Raw genomic sequence first — 20973 nt, forward strand, 5'->3', positions numbered from 1 at the left:
AGTGAAAGCAACTCAAATGGCCAAAAATGTGACTGACTGACTGACTCTGCTCTCTGTGTCTTCTCTTTTTTTTCTCCTTTCTTTTCTCAGGGTGCTCTGCCTTTTGGGACACGTAGCGAAACTTCCACAAGATTAGCGCTAATCTTTCTTTTATTTTTTTGCTAATTATGTTGTTAACGAAGTGGATTAGCCACAAAGCATTCGTCCCCACCCCGACAGCGACGCCACCAAACCGCACCCGCCACCGTCCGCCGGAGCGGAGCAGAGCAGAGCCTCCTCGCCCGCGTCACGCCAGTATAAATCCATCCCCACCCTCGCCGTGCCACTCATCCACCACCACCACCACGACCACCAGCTCCTCCTCTCGAGAGACAGTCAGTAGCCATGGCGACGTCAATGCTGCTGCTGTGCGTGGCGGCGGCGGCGGCCGTGTGTTCCATGGCGCCGGCGGTGGCGGCGGCCGGGTTCTACGACAAGTTCGACGTGGTGGGGGCGCGGGACCACGTGCGGGTGCTGAGCGACGACGGGAAGTCGCAGCAGGTGGCGCTGACGCTGGACCGGAGCTCCGGGTCCGGGTTCACCTCCAAGGACACCTACCTGTTCGGCGAGTTCAGCGTGCAGATGAAGCTCGTCGGCGGCAACTCCGCCGGCACCGTCACCTCCTTCTACCTCTCCTCCGGCGAGGGCGAGGGCCACGACGAGATCGACATCGAGTTCATGGGCAACCTCAGCGGCGACCCCTACGTGATGAACACCAACGTCTGGGCCAACGGCGACGGCAAGAAGGAGCACCAGTTCTACCTCTGGTTCGACCCCACCGCCGACTACCACGTCTACAAGATCATCTGGAACCCCAAGAACATCATGTAAACCATCTCAAAATCTTCGATCTCCGCGTTCATTCTTTCGACATATGGATCGGTGCTTACGCGGGGTGCGAATGGTGGCGCAGATTCCAGGTGGACGACGTGCCGGTGAGGACGTTCAAGAAGTACGACGACCTGGCGTACCCGCAGAGCAAGCCGATGAGGCTGCACGCGACGCTGTGGGACGGCAGCTACTGGGCGACGCGGCACGGCGACGTGAAGATCGACTGGAGCGGCGCGCCGTTCGTGGTGTCGTACCGCGGCTACAGCGCCAACGCCTGCGTGAACAACAACCCCGCCGGCGGGTGGTCGTCTTCGTGGTGCCCCGAGGGCACGGCGGCCTGGATCAGCCGCGAGCTCGACGGCGCCGGCCTCGGCACCGTCGCCTGGGCCGAGCGCAACTACATGTCCTACAACTACTGCGCCGACGGCTGGCGCTTCCCCCAGGGCTTCCCCGCCGAGTGCTCCCGCAACTAAACCAAAACCAACTCCATCCGCCAATCCGCCATTGATGAGTTCTTGAAGCATTTGTAATTGCCGCGCGCTCTTCTTGTTCGTCTTGCTCCATGTACATTTTGCCATGCCCATTCGTTCCCCCATTTTCTTACTGTTACAGACATACAGGTTGATGGTGAATCACTGTTATTTTTCTTCTTCGAATCACTGTTACAGTTTCATCTGTACGGTTGAACAGCAAGAGAAAGAACTAAAAACCCAACAGCAAAAAATGTGTAAATCTGCTGCTGTCGCTGATTGCAGAGCGCCACATGCTCATCCCCCTCCTGTCACTCAGGACTGAACACAACACTAACACCAAACAGTAAATTATCTGCAGCTGTTTGACCCGTTTCGGATTGGCCACGCTAAGTTTCGTGGTGGTAAGATCGTTGATTATAAGCTCGATGATTAGTACACCTACCAAATAGATGATGACTAATTAGTTAGTGGCTGAATCCAACGGCAAGGGGGAAGCAGACAAGCGGTGACAACTGTGTGCTTCGCTGTTCTTGTTCTGGTTTTCAGTCGTACACGCTGAATTTATTGAGCACATCTACAGGCTACAGCTCAGCTGGTAACCCATTGCCATGTTCTTTCTTTGGCCTACGCGGTTGGATTGGTTGGTGCCTGCTGCCCAACCCAAGGATACTGTCAGGGCTGTGTCTTACTGTGAGTAAAAAGTAAAAGAATCTTGCAGTTAGATCAACTAGACTGATAACGTGTTAAGCAATTTGAAATTTGAATGAGTTCATTCAATCACCTTAGCCGGACAGGTCAGTACTCAGGATACGGCCGCGTTTGGAATGCATGATTTTAGTTTTGTCTTCGTGATTTTTTTAAAAAAAATTTCTGCCGGCACAGCGCCAGCCTTTTGCGCTCTAAAAAGGACTCTATTTGTGAAGGCGGCAATGCGAGAATAATTGGACTGAACTTTTTCAGATAACGAAATTAGGGGAAATTTATGGTTTTTGAGAAATTATCTCGAGGTATTAAATTCTTAGCGCAAAATTTGAGTATCTCTAAATACATAATTATTTTGGAGATAGTAAGACTTTACACCTCAACTTACTATGGTAAAATAACTCATAAAGTTTAATCCGACAATTTGGGTACTGTTCATCAGTACGATTGAACATTTCCTATAATGAAATCTAATCGAGCGGTTAAGACTCTCCATCACCTGGATCACCGAACATAGTGAATGTCTACCACTACTAACCGATGAAGTCAAATCAACTAATCTCATACCCCATTTTCTCTCTCCTTTTCCATTGCAAAATGGAATAATCGAACCATCCGAAGAAATGTCACTGGCTGAAAGCAACAGCCACTGCTTGTACTACAGGGTCACTAGCCATGGCCTCCAGTTGACAAAAAGAACACCTTTATTCCTGCACTTCACTTCACTGCAGGGGGATGAACAATGCCAAATCTGCAATGATTAAAGCCAGGGATTATGAGCAATCTGGTGATGAATAAAGCTGCAGAGCATTTTGTGCTCTGCTCGGTGGAGAACAGGGAGCAGAAGAAACAAGAATGAATGGATGGATGAACAGTTTAGAGGGATCGAGAGGAGTCGACCTGCTTTTCAGCTCAGCATTGCCGGAATTGCTTGCTTGCTTGCTTGATTGTCAGGGATGGTCTTGTGGGGTAAGGAAACCGGGGAATAAAGGGTTTGCCTGCCACTTTGGCCTACACAACTCAAACATGTTTAACACGGTTTGTGCTGATGCCATTCTAATGGCCTAATTAATTGCCTAATTGGTGTGTGTGAGAGAGAGATTTGGTGGTAATGGTGCTCGATATCGACGTTTGTGAGGGGCCATTTTGTTGTTGGATAACTAATTAAATGCTCTTTTTTTTTTGGTGGGGGGCCGGGGGGGGGGGGGGGTGAATGTAAGAGGAGGATAAGTGTTGCTATGGAATGAAAGCAATGCTGCAAGAAGATGGATAATAGTAGCAGGTCCAAATAATTTGGAATCTCATGCCCACCTTTTAACTCTTGCACTTCAATCCTTATTCCCTTCACAACCAATAGATGTTTGTGTACATTTTAAAAACCTTTACATGTTTTTCTTGAAAAAAAGTACTATGCATTATATGTTGTAAATTTCCCTTATATAAAAGAGGAATCATTTACTCAAAAGATAATAAAACAAAAAATATATTTTTTACAAACAAATATATGTAGAAACTTTTATATTGGTTAAGAGTCTGTACAATTTTTAATCACTTTTAAGAATTCAATTGTTGTGAGGCCCTTTACCCCCATAAGAACATTTTAGGTGTTTTTTTAATAAACATTATTAATAACAGATAGTACAACATAATGTTCTTCTTGTGTGGGGTTGGGGTGGCGAGAGAAAAGAAGAATAGGATGAGGATAAGGGGTTGCTATGGCATCAAGCAAGAGGATGAATAATAGTAGTAGGCCCAAATAATTTGGAATCTCATGCCTGCCTTTCTACCACCCCTTCACTTCAGTTCTTATTCTCTGTAGCATAAACATACAAGTTAGTGTACATGTTTTAAGATTTTTTTACATGATTTCATTTTGTCGGAAAAATTAATTTTTTGAAGAATACGAAAGAGAAATCACTGATTCAGAAGATAACAACACAAATATATTTTGCACAACACATAAAAAATGATTCACGTACACAAAACAACAACAAAAAAAATATTATGTATAATATAAGACAGAAATTGTACCCTCAAAACAATTAAATATGCAAAAACCCCTTTAAAATATACGCACTTTTCATATTTGTGCAAGGAAGCTATAAAAATTCATGATTTTTTAGAAATCCATTACTAGAAGTTGTGGAGTCTTTATGTTTGCACTGACGTTTTGAGGTTTTGTTAACAAAATACATTCCAATAGTATACAGTAGAAGCAATTGACAAATTCACTAACATAGTATAAAAAAACACATTTGTGGCATATCATTTAACAAGATCACACTCGGGCTATATAATATTTTTGTATTTGAATACAAATTTATTAAAAAAAAATCGCTAGACGTGTTTCCGCATTTGGGCTGGGCTGGGCTGGGCCATTCAAGGTTGGTGTTAACGGTCAGAGTGTTGAGCACAGCACATATGAACATCGGCCCAACCTTGCGGCAACAACTGGTAAGTCTGGGCCACGTGTTGTGTTGGGCCCGGCCCAGCGAGGTCCACGATGATCGCCTTGAAAGTTTGGCTTTGAATTTGAATTGAAATTTGAACGTCTTTGCAGTGTTTGATCACATTTGTTTTTTTACAAAGATGGATTATGATACACGGCCAGACGTTTGCTCAGCTAATTTTGAATGAATTAATGGCCAAAAAGTAGTACATATTGTACATGAAACAATTATTAATTTATTGTGCATCATAAGAGTAAAGAAAAACGGAAAAGAAAAAAAAAATCTAAACTGTGCAACCAATTAATGTACAAACCAACCCAAACTACAAATACTTCTGACTAGTGATTAATTAATTAAACAATTAATTAATTAAGCAAAGCACACTAGTGATCGATGGAGCTAGCTAGTTGGAGGCGGGGGTGCACTCGACGGGGAGGCCGGTGTGCTTGAAGCGGTTGGCGTCGGCGCAGTAGTCGTAGAGCATGTGCTCCTCCCTCGCCCTGCGCAGCGCCGCCGCGTCGCCCGCCGCCTGCTGCTCGAACCACGGCGACTCGGGGGGCTCGTCGCCGCACCACGCCACCCCGGGCGGCGGCGCGCACGGCGCCACCCGGAGCCCCCGGTAGTGGGCGTAGAACGGCGCCGCCGACCAGTCCGTCTTCACCCTCCCGCCCTGCGTCGCCCAGTCGTCGGCGTTCCACAGGCTGCCCTGCACCTTCATCTTCTGCCACGTCGGGAACGCCACCCCCCTCGCCGCCTCGTTCCGGTACTCCCGCAGCGGCACGCCGTCCACCAGAATCCTGCACGTCACACACATAGGTTGTTGTCATTGCCTCCGCCGAAGCTACGGCCGGCGGCCGGCGGCCATGGCGCGCGCGCGGGAGATCGTCATACATGATGTGCTTGGGGTTCCAGACGATGGAGTAGGTGTGGAAGTCGGCGGTGGGGTCGAACCAGAGGCGGAACTGCTGCTCGCGGCCGCCGACGCCGTTGGCGAAGATGTTGGTGTGCAGGGTGTAGGGCTCGCCGGTGACGTTGCCCAGGAACTCCAGGTCCACCTCGTCGTGGTACTCCCACGGCACGTCCTCCGGCATCAGCTGCATTGCTTGCGTGTTTCCACATAGTACTATATATAAGCATACGCATGCACATGGCGGCGGCGGCGGCGGTGTTTGCCGGTCGGCCGGCGACGAGCTAGGAGGGTGAGCATGCGTTGATCTGTGTACGTACGTAGAGCGAGGTGACGGTGCCGGCGGAGTTGTTGGCGACGAGCATTATGTCGATGTCGAAGCGGGCGTAGAGGTAGGCGTCCCTGGAGCGGAAGCCGGAGCCGTGGGTCTCGTCGAGGCAGAGCGCGACGGTGTCGACGTCGCCGTCCATGTAGAAGAAGCTGTGGTCGGCGCCCCACACCATCTCCACGTCGTCGTACATCGACGCCGCCGCAGCGGCCACAAACCCGAAGGCCACCGCCGCCAGAACCTTCCGCACGCCGCGGCAGCGCTCGCCGGAACACGGCAGCGACAGCGGCGGCGCCATGGTCGATCGGTCGCCGATCAAGAAACCTTTACCCACTTCCTTAATTCCTCGATCGAACGAACGATCTTCTTATCTCCTGTACTGCTCGCTGCTATTCGATTAAATTCCCAGCTGATTTTCTATTTATAACGGATGAGATCGATCGATCGATCGAACAAGAAGATGATCGATCTGCAGGAACATGCAAGGCATGTTCGCGAGAATGTTAGAGCTTGGGACATGGCACATGTTAGGGATCCATGGGAATGTCAGGCTGGACGATCGAACATCGCAAGCATCTATGCACGCATGTTGTTGCCACCCATCTGCATCTGCATCTGTATCTGCCTGGAGCTAATGCATTTAGGATCACGAAGAACACACACGCGCGTAGTGATCGATCCACTCTCCTTCCTAGCTGGTAAGCTCATGCGCCCGAGCTTAAACAACAAATTTTCCATGGCGTCCCTCGCCGCTGACCAAGGCTAGCTACCAACCTAGGCTAGCTATACCAGCTTCATGCTGCATGCATGCATGCATTCATGCTTGCTTAATTATTGCCCGGCCAATAAGCGCCGTGTTGACTTGTCGAAAAATAACAGAAAAAGAAAGAAACATATTGGAACCGGGGGGCGTTGACCCTGCACTATTTTGGAGCTAGCTATATCTGGCACAGGGTGGTTAGATGCCTAAAACACCTGTGGTCAATAGTTGGCCAGAAACCCCGCGCCGTGGCGCGACCCACCGCACGACGGCACGGCACGGCCCGAATGTTGTTGGGCCTGGGCCGGCACGACCTGAGTGCTGGGCCATACCTAGGCCACACCCTCGGCACGCTGAGCCGGTCCGCACGGAGCGGTTTAATTAATAGAGATAAAAAATTATTAAATGACTTAAAATAGACTTAATTTAATTATATGTGGCTTAGCTTAAAATAAGAGGTATGTAAAATAGACTTATTCTATCCATCCAAAACATAGCCTAAAGAAGAGAGATGAAAAACAGATTTATTCACACAACCCAAAGAGCTATGGGAGAAAATATAAACTTACTGAATAAATATGATGGGTAGACCGGGCCGACACGGCCCGAGAATTATTGCGCCATGCTGGGCTCTCGGTGCAGCCCGTGGGTCATCACGGCACCGCCCAATGTGCTGATTGGGCCGTGTCGGCTCGATGGAACTGGACACGAGCTCGGGCGTTGGGCCGTGCCAGGCCGGCTGGCCCATATGACCATCTATAGTGGTCACTTGCCACAGACTTGTGCGGTTTGTGAACGCACCGTGTAAGGTCAACTTATTTTTGTGAGGGAGTTCGAGCGAAGAAATTAAATGCTCCAACGTGAAAAAGAATGGTTCATACTTACTACTACATCCTTTTTATAACGTAACATGTTTGACTTTTTTAATTATAACGTTTGACTATTCATTTTATTCAAAAATTTAGTACAAATATAAAAAAATGATAAGTCGTGCTTAAAGTTCTTTTGATAATAAAACAACTCACAAACAAAATAAATGATATTTCCATAATTTTTTGAATAAAACAATTGGTTAAACATTATAAGCAAAAAAGTCAAATCTTACGTTATAAAACGGAGAAAGTAGCTAGTACAAAATACCCATGCATTACCATAGTCATGCTTAGTAACTACTCCCCCGTTTTATTTTACCAGGTGTTTTGATTTTTTTTTCAAAGATAAACTTTAAGTATGGGCATGACCAAGTTTATAAGATGGTATATAGCAACATTCACTGACCAAATGAGTTTTAGTAAATCTAATGTTTAATTTATTTTGATGCTAAGTTTGTTCTGTGTTAAAAATATTTCCATATTTTTATATAAAGCTGGTCACATATAAAGAAGTATTTTATAATATGAGGCGTAGGAAGTAGCTAGTTGGGTAAGCCACCAACAGTTAAGCGGTTTCTTATCTACAGTAGTGTCATCGGTTTGGTTTATTTGAAGGTATACAGATGCATACTTAAGATTTTTGGCAAAAAAAGTTTATATATAACCGGTCTCTATATCCACTCGGATATATGCAGTCATTTTTTTATTTCAGAAACTCTGGGAACTTGGCACAAGTAGGGGATGTAGCCCCTCAAATACCTAATCTAAAATTCATGTTCCTATGGAGATTTGAACCCGGACCTTGGGTGTTACTCAGGTCACTGTAGCCACTATGCTACATGTCTTTTCACTTAAATAAAAAGAAAGGCCGGCATATGTGTATTCAATAAATAAAAAGAAGAACATATCTCAGCCCAAACAAACGAGAAAGTAGGAAAAAAATCCACCAAAGATTCCTAAACTTAAGTCTGTCTTTCTCCCTTAACCCCAATAAAAAAATATGTATCCCTAAACTCATATAATTCGTTCAGACAAGACAACTCAGTTTTAACTCATTTTTTCATTGATTTTATTGATGCGGTGTTCGATGGGTCTCACATGTCAGTTTTTCCTTCTCTATGTTCCTATCATCTCTCCTTTCTTCTCTGCTCCTCTAGAGCGCGTGACGACCGACGCGTGCTGGAAGGGCAGAGCGTGGCCGGCGCGGGCTGCGGTGGCAGCCGGGGCGCCGCGGCGTGCGGTGTCCGGTGCGGGCGTGCGAGAGCTGACGCGGGCTCCTTCCGTGCGGCGGTGGCGTGCAATGGCTAGCGAGGCGGAGGGCAAGGGCGTGCAGGGAGGCACCGAGCGGGAGCAACTGGAGGGACGTCGCGGCGTTGAGTGCGAAGGGAAGGGAAAAGTGGTCAGGTTTCGTTGCTCGCTGGCGTCTGTCATCGCATGCCACCCCCACGTGGCTTAAGCCCACGCCAGCCGCCACTCGCCCGCGATGGCACCGCACGTCGTCGCCACCAGCTTGGCCGCCATCGCCCCTGCCCCCGCCCCTGCCAGCTGCACTCCGCCTTCTAGCATGCGCCGACTGTCGCCACGCTCTGGAGAAGCACAGAAGATAGGAAGAAGAGAGAGGGGGAGAAAGAGGGAAGAAGAGAAAAAAACATGATATGTGTGATCCAACGGACCCACGTCAGTAAAACTATTTAAAAATTAAGCAAAAACTACCGAGAGGTTTTTTTAAACGGATTACATGAGTTTAGGGGTACACATTTCTGTTATACCGATTATACGAGTGGAGAGATGTTTAGTGCACTTTTTCCAAGAAAATAGGCTTAGTTGGGCATTTCCTTATTTTGGCCCATTTCCTAGCACCACACTTAAAGCCCACGGCCCAATTCTTGGCTAACCCTAGTGAGGCGTGAGAAACTTGCGCGCCGGCGGCTGTGCAGCTGGCTGCGGTGGGGTGCGGCGACCGACGGCTGCGCGCGCGCGGAGCAGGCAGCGGCCGGCGGAGGCGGAGCCGCGGAGGGCTGGTTGGCTGGGCTCGACCGGAGGACGGAGGTGCGGGCGTGCGGCCACGTGGAGCAGGACGCCGCCGCGCTGCGTCGGCGAGGCGTCGGAGGCTGGAGCAGTGCCTCCAGCCGCCGGCGGGGCACAGCGCCGCCGCCGAGCAGTCAAGGCAGAGGGCCGAGGCAGTGGGGCCGCCGGGCGCGGCCGCCTAGGGGACGGCCGGAGCAGGGCGTGCGGCTGCAGGCTGCAGGCAGAACTAGTCTTCCAGTACGCCCATTCGTTTTTTTCCTATCGAATTATGAACACTACATCTTGTTTTCAGTAAGTTTTGAAGTAGTAGTCTTCCAGTACGACGTACTCCACTGTATACATGTTCTATATTTATCCCATTGTCATGCATCCATTTTGTACTCGGTTTTTTAAGGCCACAATTTTAAGTGCAAAATCACTATATTGGCTACTATGATCTACACAATAGTTCTGATGCGTGCTTGTCGGATCTTGTTTCCTGATAATTTGCACTTACTGTATAGATGAAGAAAAAAGCAAATGAATGGTTAATACATCCTTTCTGTGGATAGAAACCTTGGTTGATCCATCTTCTTACTACCTCAAGATATACCTGGGTAAGAATAATGATTAAAATCCTACGCTATTTGTGTGAAGCATAATGTTAAAGTTGTTGATATGGCTGCTATGTATAAGTCTATACAAAGAGCAAGAAAGTTCTACAAATATGCTATTAATTATCATTGGTTTCATGTATGACATTATTCAGTCCATCCAAAGGTTTCTCTGCTGTCAATACTAAGAGGTCAGTTAAGTTTGCTGAATTTTATCCTCATGATTTTACTTTTAAAGAAATGAAACAAGTCCCATTTACACTGAACTGCTATATTAGTGATGTGAGTAAAGATGAAAGCTTCACCAATTTCTATATGTTGAACAATATTATGTTGCGATCAATTCAATGAATTATGACTTTAGGCTTAATTTTGATATTTTGGTATATATATGATATATATCATATGATCACTATGTGTTTGATATCATACGAGACAATTGTTAGGATTTCGTGTACATAATAATTTTTTTATTTCATAACATTTCGAATATCCAATTTTGAAATCCTGTGCCTGCCACTGTCGTCGGAGTAGGGTCCGACTACGGTATTTGTATATATATATAGGTTTTGGCCGGTGCTAAGATAGATACAAGACAATAGAAACGAAAAAGGAGACACAATAGTTTTTATACAGGTTCTGGCTCTAGGTAATAACCATTCTCTTATCGACCTTAGCTAGTTTTGCTCTTATATAATGTTAGTGGGATATACACAAATACAATACTTGGAAGTGGGAACTGTTTACTCAACTAGACTACCATATATCTATATGTTGATGAAGTTGATGAGGTTGTAGATGATTAAGGACCAAAACTTAACTTATTTGAATCCACGTAATATATGTGCATTTCTCGTTAGCTTTTAGGGTAACTAACTGATTCTAGCTACTTGAGAATCAGTAGATAACGTTGAAAATATAATCCCTAAAACAAAACCATGAAGCTTGCATGCATGTAGATATACCACTGCATGCTTGACATAACAGAAGGCTAGAATAAAATAAAGGTTTTTACCGTTCTCTTAGCCTCTAATTGTACGTTAACAGCAAAAAAAATATGCTTATTCCTAATCAGCTGAAAAAACTGTAAATGTTGGTTGAAGTTACTGAATCGATCGATCAGCATGATCCCAAGTATTCCTCTAGATGGGCCGAATTAACTGTAAACCATTTCTAGCCCACGCAAACTCGGCCGGCGCATCTCCATGGGCTGTCTGACCTGACTTATCCGAGGCCCATCTGATGGTTGCCTCATCCTGTGTTATCGGCCCAAGGCCCATAACCAAAACCACCACATTGTCCTGGCATCTATGCTGTCATCACCGAGGAAGCGGGGCGAGGGGCGGTTTGGTGTTCAGCTATACCTCAATAGCTCTGAAATCCCGTGTCTGCCACCACAGGCCTACTATGGGAGGTCCATCTGGAGTCTGGTTGATTTCTCCTGTTTGAAGGAACCCTTAGCTTGCTGTAATGCTGTGGCTGTGAGGAATCAAATCCAAAATGATTCTTTCACCATTCATTTAGTTTTAGCCTTTTATATTTTATTTTCAACATGGTACCATCCTTACCAGTCTAATTGATCAATCCTTGGTTTGATGATTTCTGTGTTTATTCTTCAGCGATCAAAATTGATCCCAAGGCACTGGTGCAGTTTATCTTCCAAAAATGTTTGGGGCTCTGGCTCTACTAAGACTCCATGGCACATGTTAAGTGCTCTGGATTGCTAGCTACTATCCACTTGCCAATTTTGTTTATTGGCTCACACATGGACAGCTTCAGTTATGCACAACCGTTTTTTACATGGCTGTCTCCACAGTTTGTCAGAAGTAGCAGCATCGGCAATTCGTGTACCTATTGCGAGCTATGGGACATCTGCACGACAAAGCAGATCGAGGTTCCAACATGACAGCGACATCAACAGTGCACTAAAAGTTTTGGATCTTGTACCAAGAAAGTCTGAATATGACAAAGTGGAAGGTCCACGCCATCACCGACTAATCCATGACTGCATGCGTGACATCTTGGGGGTTCAATCAAATCATACTCTACTCAAGGGAAACAGTATATCTTTTAACTCATGCAGCAATCCTGCACAAGTGAAAGTTGATAGGTTTGTTTCAAAGAATGTCTCAGCTTGCACTTCCAGGATTAGAATCTCAAAGGATGACATGTTTATGCTGATAGTGGAGCTACACAGGAAAGGGGAAGCCAGTGTAGATCAATCTATTTTGGCAGCTGCTGTGAGTTCTTGCGCTGATGGGAAAAAGTTTACCCAAGGTACACAGCTTCATGCTCTATTGGTTAAAGCTGGATGTGATTCAACTGTTTTTATTGGTAGTTCACTCATCACCTTATATTCAAGGTGTGGCCAGTTGGGAAGTTCGTACTTGGTTTTCCAGAGCATGCCAACCAGAAACATTGTGTTATGGACAGCAATGATTTCTGGTTTTGCGCTACATAATCGTATTGAGCCATGTCTCCATTTGTTTGCGTCATTGAGGCTTTCCAGGTGCAAGCCAAATGACATCACATTTGCCACTCTTTTCAGTGTGTGCACTAAACACGCACTTCTAGCACTTGGTAAAAGTCTTCATGCTTTACAAATGAGAATGGGTTTCCATTCATATGTGCATGTTTCCAATGCCCTGCTATCTATGTATGCAAAGTGTGGGTGCATCGATGAAGCCCAGTCCATATTTGGGTGCATTGCCTGGAAAGACCTGGTTTCCTGGAATGCCATGATTTTTGGATGTTCCCAGTATGGCCTTGCTAAGCATTGCCTGGACTTGCTGAAAGAAATGGACAGGCAACACATAGACCCAGACACGCTCTCCTTCCTTGGTGTCCTCTCATCATGCCGGCATGCATGCCTTGTGGAGGAAGGCCGAGAGTGCTTCAAGAAAATGATTGAGCATGGAATAAATCCAGGGCTAGATCACTACTCATGTATGGTCGACCTACTTGGGCGTGCCGGATTGCTTCTAGAGGCGTGGGATTTGATCCAAACAATGTCTGTCCCTCCAAATGCCGTCATATGGGGCTCTCTGTTGGCTTCCTGTAGGGTGCATGGGAACATTTCGATTGGCATCCAAGCTGCAGAGCACCGTCTTAAACTGGAGCCAGGTTGTGCTGCAACTCATATACAGCTAGCAAATCTGTATGCTACAATTGGTTGCTGGAGTGATGTGGCCAGAGTGAGGATGGCGATGAAGGAGAGAGGCCTAAAGACGAACATTGGGTGCAGTTGGATAGAAGTTGGCAATAAGGTTTATTCCTTCACGGCAGAGAATAGATCAAAGAGCCACCAACTAAACAGTGTTCTGGTTATTCTTGACTGTTTGCAAGCTCACATGGAATGCAAGTATGATATACTTGCAGAAGGCCTGGAGTAGTTAGCTATATGGCTTTGAACATGTCAAGACAACTATAGAAACTGGAGTATATGAAGAGCAATCCTACAGGAAACAGTTACTAGCCAAAGATATAGAAGATCCATTAGAATGTCCATTGATATGTTTGAAAATATGGATGAGTTGCTAGTTTTCACAATTCACGACCAAGAGGATATGCCGGCACTGTATTTTCCAAGTCAGTTCCAGCTTTCTTCCTTTCAATATGTTCTTGTAGCTTGTTTGTTCCTCATTAGTCCAAGCAGCCTGGAGTATACTTATTGTTGCATTCTGCCATCCCCAGTAAGCTGCAATTGATCTCCCCAATCATGTTATATTTGCCTATCTGTTGGTTTATCTCTATAGAACAGGTAATCAGAAGAACACTATTCAGTTTTTTCGTTTTTTTTTCCTTAAATTTTTCCCTGACGAGACGTTCTGATGTAGTGTATGACTTGATGTATCAACTGCTGATGAATTGATGTATGAAACTTTCTATGCCCTGGTCCTAAAAGGTGATAAATCTTTCCTTCTGTCCATTCGTTGAATCGTTGTGTAGCAGCCTGTTGTGGCGAAAGCGATGGCAGGCCTACCAGTTGTGGGCATCAGCAAAGGAGGTGCCGGATCATCAAGAAAACAACTGAAGGTTAGACGGCATAAAACTTGTGATGGCACATCTCAAATCTCTGCAGATACGATCTATTACCTGTGATAGAACGGTAGTTCTTGACAAAGTTATTGATAAAACAAGACATCATCATGACAACTGTTCAGTGCTTAAATGTCAGCCGATGTGCCAACGGAAATGATATTTGCAGGGAAATTGATGGACCCTACTTGTTTTTAATAGATGTTGATGGCGATGTTAACTTTTTGGTATACAATTGACAATGAATCTTATTCAAAAAATTACGTAATTATGCAAAAATATAAGTTACCCTTAAAATACATTTAACGATAATTTAAACCACAACAAAAGAAATGATAATTACACAAGTTGTTTGAATAAGATAAACTAGCATGGTAGCCTACACGGATTGCGCGGCTAGCATCACCATAAAAACAAGAGATGGATACCTCGCGTTTTGCTGTGGGAGAACTGTGGGATAATATAGTAGATATTAATTATAAAAGAAATTTCGTACCTACTATACGACTTTTTTTTTATGTATTTATATGTTTCTGTGCCTTTATCAATTATCTATAGGTTATAAATGATTAGGTTGAATGAAGTGTCATTTAGGGAAGAGATGTAATTTATACTCTTGATAAAACATCCAAATGCTAAAAACAATTAAGATGATGTGAAGAGATGTAATTTACACCCTTGATGTATCATCCTAAGACTAAAAATAGTTGAGATGATAGGGCTTAATTTACAATATTAATGTATCATGTTAAGGCTAAAAACAATTAAGGTGATATGGCTTCATGGAAGAAAAAAGAATGACATTAACTTTATAGAAAGTAGGGATTCCTACATAAATACATATATGCTTTCACATTTTGTTTTCAAAATATTAAAAATTGTAATATGATTTTTAAACTCTGCCTTAACTTGCCCAAATTAATATGTTCGATATTTGATCAACATAGTAACTCATAGGTATATATAGCAAAAGTGATGGATCCTTTACTATTCTCATATTTATAAATAATTAATGATATCTAACCTCTATGGTATATTTGTTTATCTTCATTTTTCCATCTTTATCTTTAGAATATTAGTGATATCTTCATAGTGTCTCTAATGACATTCTTCCATCTACTAAAGAAAACATAATATAGCATATATTCGTAATAGTTGATAAATTGTTCCAAATAAGAAAAATATGCATCGTTATCAACAATTATTGATTATCAGTTTTCTTATATTTTTCGTTGTTGTTGCTCATGATTTGGACCATAGGAACTCCTCTAGTATGTTGGCATAGGTTAGAGGATTAAATCTCATTCATTAGTTCCATTTTTTATATGGACACAATGATAAAGCTATTTTTGATTAACATGTGAAACAATTTTCAGTTTGCGTGAAAATTATATTTCTACATGGACTTGTCTTTTAATTTTCTCACTTTTTTATTCTGAAATACAATTTTTTTTATTTTTATTTGTCTTAATTAATATTGAGATAAGAGTCCATATAGAACTATTTCTCTCAATTGTGATTATTTTTAATTTTGAATACAAATTTTAGATTCTTCCTAAATTGTATTTCTACCTAGACTCTTATCTTGATTATTTTTTTTTGAATTTTATTTTTTGTAATTTATTTTTTTTACATAGACTCATCTTTTAATTGTCTTACTTTTTTATTCATATATTCCAGTTTTCAAAATCGTATTTCTAGTTGGACTTTGTTTTTTTTTGTTTTCTTACATTAATTTGATGATTTTTACACTATCAGACTGAACATGGTGGATTCTTTCTCTTTTATTATCTAATTTGTTGATGAAGCTAATTTCGGCAAGAGGATTTCTGACGCGACGATTGTGATTGCTTTGTGTATTTCTTTTTTGTTTCTTTGCCACGTGTATGTATTTATTGCCATGAATGTAGTTAGTATAATTAGCAAACAAACAATGTATAGCTCCCGATTGGTTTCACTTTGAGAGATCATAAATGGTTGTTGTTTTCAAAATCTAATACACACTTCTGAAAGAAAGAGTCCAAATTTACTACGTAAGCAATGCACATATTGTCCAATTGACACTTCCTTTATTTTCTTATTGTTTCTGCAATTAACATGGATACCTTCTTCGATTGACATTTTTATTTTTCTTATTTCTCCAATTAATATGAGATTTTCTAAACTATGAGAGTAAACACAATGACTTTCTTTCTATTACTTTTTTTATATAATAGATGGTCAAACATATAGGTGAAAGTTAACGGACTGGTTCCATTAAAAATGAAAGGGAGTACTATTTTAATAATTTATCAACGATACGTTATGGGAGCCTTGAGTATGGATCTTGACTATCACGTTCAATATTCCTCTCTTATGACTATGAGAAGTATTGCACGGACATATTTTTTGGTAAATTTTGCACAGTAGGTTCTATACTTGATAATTTAAGGCAGTAAGTGACCGAAGCAGCAAGTGGTTGTTGTCGTCTTGTCGAACCACTAGAAATGATTGTTTGAATTGGTGGTAAGGGAAAAAAAAATCAACCCAACTGCTCCCGATCAAGAATATTTATCATTTAGAACAAGATTTAGTTAAAATTTTAAAATTAAGACAATGATAATTTCTTAAATGTTTAGTTTAAATACAGGATAAAATGATATGCATTGAAATTATTAATTTTTGAATTTATTCTAACACGAAATTACTGGTCAGAAATTTAGAAGTCTAACCAAATATTAACCTAAACAATAAATATTTTACCTGATGGAGTATCACACTAAAAGCTAACATCTCCAAATTGAACCTTGAAACAAAAGCAGGTTGAAAGAGGAGACCTCTGCAGGGGCGCAATTTCAACTTTTCTTTTATGGGAGATGCAATCATCCAACCTCAAACAAGGGTAAGATTTATGTCAGATGACAGGACGATAAATCAAAAAAGGTAGGATTGCAACGTCGATGTGACACTAAAATGTGCGTCTTTTGCTACCTACCGGCGAATAAAGCCATGTACAAGAAAATCATCAACATCTGTGGTGATCAGCAGCGCCAAGTTCTTGCATGCAAGCCCAACCATGACGCCGCCGGCTTCGCTGCTCTGCCTCGCCGTGCTCGCAGTGGTCGCCGGCGGCGCCGCCGCTGCTGAGCCGCCGCGGTTGCAGTGCCTGGAGAACCCGCCGGAGCGGACGGCCGCCGGCGACGGCGAGGCCGGCGTGGTCGTCCGCGGCCTGGCAGGAGGCTTCGACGCCTACGTCACCGGCGCCGCCCACGCCGGCCGGGCCATCGTCCTCGCCTCCGACGTGTTTGGTCAGTGCGTGCATGGCTGCCTGAGTTGCTGACTGCACTGAATCTGTCACCTGCAATCTCGTAGTGATTACCGATTGGTTAGCTGCTAATCGTCGCTGTTAATTTGGTTTGGTGCAGGATTCAAGGCGCCATTGCTGAGGTACAAATCTGCTTAATCTTCTTTTAGCTGTTTCTTCATCTCCTCTGCAATTTTGTTATTTTTGTTTACTCCAGCAAATTTTGTGAAACGAAATTGACACTTGAACAACTCTCTCGGAAAGACAGTGATTTTAGGGAAAAAACAGACCACAACTTTGTGCAGTGACTTCTGAGATGGATGGTTTAGACTTTACACCTGCAACAAGGTGCAGGAAATCATCATCCATAATTAGAGCTTGAACAAATAATATTCATCAATGTTCACTGCATGTTTTTTACGTATCAGAAAAATTTCCTGTTTTCTATGCGAGCAATCCTGGTTTTAAAAGTTACCCCCTTGTACGGAGAAAATCAGAATAATATACTCATTTTGCAATTTTTTTTGCATATTCTATAGTCTTGCTGATGATATAAATATGCTAAGTGGTTGTAATACATCGATCATTCATGATAAAACCTACATATTCTGTTTACCAAAATTGAAAATATCTTTTGGAGCTGAAGACAAATATACATTTGTATGGTGTGCATAACTATGTTCACTGCATGCTTTCTAAAACATCATTTCTTTACATCTTCCTTTATAAATTAGAACCATATTTCCTATACAGATATATAAATACACGAGATACACCATATTTGGGTATTTCACAAATTTAAAAACTGATGTGTGGTTAATGGTACTAACAATTACAGGAAAATTGCTGACAAAGTTGGTGAAGCCGGATATTATGTCGTGGTGCCTGATTTCTTCTATGGAAAACCTTACAATGGGGATCGAAATGTAAACATTACGGAATGGATCATGGCTCACCCTCCGGTAATTTGTTTCACCATTTATATAATTTATGTCTCGTAATCCCCCCCACAAAACCAAGTAATAATGATCATAGTTGCATAACAAAACTATTTTGGATGATTAATTCACATCAAAGAGTCAATTAGTTGATATCGATTAGTGTATTCAATTAAAATTTCAGGTAAAAGCAGCAGAAGATGCTAAACCGATCTTTGCTGCTCTAAAAGGAGAAGGGAAATCTGTTGGAGTTGGAGGTTATTGTTGGGGCGGTAAGCGAAATCAATCAGCAAAAGAAAAAGTCTCTACATTTCCTACTTCAGTACATTAATTAGTGATTCATTCCAGAAAACTTTGCAAATTCCTAATTAAATACGACAGCTAGATTTAATTCATATTTTTAGTCTCAACATCAAAAGTTGAACTGGCATGGCAGGAAAGGTAGCTGTTGAGGCGGCAAAAACCAATGAGGTCGAAGCGATTGTCATCTCCCATCCTTCACTGGTGATTGCTGATGATATGAAAGGTGAACTTAAATTGTTTATGGTTATGCTATACATATGTGAATGATGAGAAGTTTACTAATCTCATGTAAATTGTGAGCTGTATCCAATTAGTCATTGTTTTCGTATTCTAAGTTCACCTTGACAAACAGAGGTCAAATGCCCCATTGAAATCCTTGGAGCTGAGAATGACGCTGTAACACCACCAAGATTAGTGTACCATTTTGTGAGTGCCTTGCGTGAAAGAAATGAGGTGAGTTACCATTTTTAATATACTTTGTAAAGCTAATGTACAAGACTCAGATTTCAGAACCAAAATAATGTTGAAACAATAAACACACAAGAGAAACTGTCCCACTGATGTTAAGATTATGCTAGCTCAATTACTATGCTGGATTTAATTATTATCAACACTTGCCATGTAAACATTAGATCAATCTCAATACATATTTCATGAGGTGTTATGCACATTAAATAGAGTGTCACATCAATAAAATTGCTGACTTGGCAGGATTATTAAATAAGAGAGTTTCATAAGATAAGAGCTCGTCTTGGCTCGGTTACCTAATTTACAGTCTTGATAGCTATGCCATAAAACTATGCGTTGAGACTGACCTTAATGAATGTCTAAGCACTACCACAGTGTAAATAAAGACGTTTATAGTTGTTTGTTTTTATTTCTTTAACACAATCACTCAATGATGATGATAATAAGAAACAGAACACCATTAGAAAGATCCTCTTATGGATTATTGCATCGTTAATTGGTGCAGGTCCATTACTTCACCAAGATCTTTCCAGGAGTGGCCCATGGCTTTGCTTGCAGATATAACGCCACCAACCCGTTTGCTGTCGGAACTGCTGAACAAGCTCTTGCTTTGATGCTCGACTGGTTTCAGAAACACTTGAAATGACAATATAGGTAGCCATGCATTATGCAAACCACTAAAATAGTTTTTCTTCATCAAAATAAATTGATAATTCGTTATCAATCATCCTTGAATGTATTGACTTTTGTTGATGTATAATAAGCTCCCTTGAAAAGCATCGGGCACGTGTAAACGATTTGCTCTCACAAACTGAGCTATAGCCCTTGCTCAACATATCTTAATATATAAGTAATTTATCGGCAAGATAAATGACTATTGATTAGGTACAAAACATTCTATTCCTCGCCTCTGAAAATCTCTATGTCTTGGGAATTCAAGCTAATGTAAATTCATTCGTGTATGTATGCTTGGACCAGCATGGTATTGAGATCCTCAGAGGTCATTAACTCAGTATGTTGCAGTTACCCACCATAGTTACTTCACAACTTTGTGCATGCCTTGCGCCTAAGAGCAAGTTCGATAATATAGTTAACTGCTGGTTCCAATTCATTTATAGTTAATCTACTAGTTAATTCATACAATAGTTACTTACAAAACATCAATACATGGTCCCACGTATCATACACATATTTTATATTGAAGCCCGTATGCAGTTGGCTACAAGTTAGTAGCCCATCTCCCTTCTCTCTCCCGTCTTATATCTTTAAAATATGTTTATAGTTGACTTACAGCCTGCTATTGTACCTGCTCTAAGAGCTAAGGTGAGTCTGGTTGATTCAATTGAGCAACTTATGTATTTTTGTCTCGATAGTCTTTTTTTTCATATATACAATTAATTTGTAATGATAATTTGCATGTATGAATCACAAGCTTATATTTTTTAAAGGAAATCACAAGCTTAAATTAAAAGGAACATCTAGAGCTAAGGGAAACTGAAACTGAAACATTAGCAAGCTAACAAATACTATGTTCCATCTATGCACAATAACACATCTATAGATCAACCGGAAAACCGTGAGTTTGACCCAGCTTCTTCTTAACATAAAACTAAAAATTAACACAATCGTACTGAAAGAGGGGACATCTCTGCAAGTGGAATTCAAGGCACAATTTCATTTTTATTAAATAGATACCATTATCGAACTTCCAAGTTAGCAGAGGGTGAAAAGAGCTGACAGACTGAAGGTGGATTCAACGCGAAGGTGACGTATGTATTACGTGTGAGTAATAAATAGGATTGAGATACATGATTTTCTTATACTACCAATATAATTAGAGCTTGTTTGACATAACTCCAGTCCAATATTTTTAACTCTGCTTTAACTTTTTTTATATTAAACGTGTTCAAATACAGAAACTCCAGATCCGAAAAAAATCTTGGAGTTGAAGGTCAACTCT

The 20973-nt window shown here is 42.3% G+C and overlaps 4 protein-coding genes across 8 annotated transcripts; 3 read left to right on the plus strand and 1 right to left on the minus strand.

Annotated features, from left to right (window-relative positions):
- The first annotated feature begins 330 nt into the window (after positions 1–330).
- On the plus strand, positions 331–1502 carry LOC102712381 (xyloglucan endotransglycosylase/hydrolase protein 8). Its single transcript, XM_015840049.2, has 2 exons — positions 331–866; positions 953–1502. The coding sequence occupies exons 1-2, from the start codon at positions 385–387 to the stop codon at positions 1341–1343; spliced, it is 873 nt and encodes a 290-aa protein (XP_015695535.2). The 5' UTR covers positions 331–384; the 3' UTR covers positions 1344–1502.
- Positions 1503–4694: 3192 nt separating this feature from the next.
- Positions 4695–6535, minus strand: LOC102712654 (xyloglucan endotransglucosylase/hydrolase protein 24-like). The gene is made up of 3 exons (XM_006659893.3): positions 5723–6535; positions 5387–5589; positions 4695–5292 (listed from the first exon to the last, which is right to left on the minus strand). Exons 1-3 carry the CDS (start codon positions 6026–6028, stop codon positions 4899–4901), a joined length of 903 nt encoding a protein of 300 aa, XP_006659956.2. The 5' UTR covers positions 6029–6535; the 3' UTR covers positions 4695–4898.
- Positions 6536–9276: 2741 nt separating this feature from the next.
- On the plus strand, positions 9277–16837 carry LOC102712927 (pentatricopeptide repeat-containing protein At2g37320-like). 5 transcript variants are annotated; one of them, XR_005812364.1, is made up of 5 exons: positions 9277–9627; positions 9894–9986; positions 11603–13743; positions 13935–14018; positions 16823–16837. XR_005812364.1 is itself a non-coding variant. In XM_040527043.1 (3 exons), exon 3 carries the CDS (start codon positions 11765–11767, stop codon positions 13373–13375), a length of 1611 nt encoding a protein of 536 aa, XP_040382977.1. In that variant the 5' UTR covers positions 9277–9627; positions 9894–9986; positions 11603–11764; the 3' UTR covers positions 13376–13925. The 5 variants fall into 5 exon arrangements, 1 of the variants encoding a protein (XP_040382977.1); XR_005812362.1 differs by lacking the exon at positions 16823–16837 and having other exon boundaries at positions 13932–14195; XR_005812361.1 differs by lacking the exon at positions 16823–16837 and having other exon boundaries at positions 13935–14195.
- A 17-nt stretch (positions 16838–16854) lies between these two features.
- Positions 16855–19848, plus strand: LOC102713205 (endo-1,3;1,4-beta-D-glucanase-like). The gene is made up of 8 exons (XM_006659895.3): positions 16855–16902; positions 17008–17308; positions 17426–17447; positions 18143–18266; positions 18427–18514; positions 18679–18768; positions 18898–18998; positions 19519–19848. The coding sequence occupies exons 1-8, from the start codon at positions 16870–16872 to the stop codon at positions 19657–19659; spliced, it is 900 nt and encodes a 299-aa protein (XP_006659958.2). The 5' UTR covers positions 16855–16869; the 3' UTR covers positions 19660–19848.
- Positions 19849–20973: the final 1125 nt, after the last annotated feature.

This window comes from Oryza brachyantha, chromosome 8 (assembly GCF_000231095.2).
Source record: "Oryza brachyantha chromosome 8, ObraRS2, whole genome shotgun sequence".
Classification (NCBI taxonomy): Eukaryota; Viridiplantae; Streptophyta; class Magnoliopsida; order Poales; family Poaceae; genus Oryza; species Oryza brachyantha.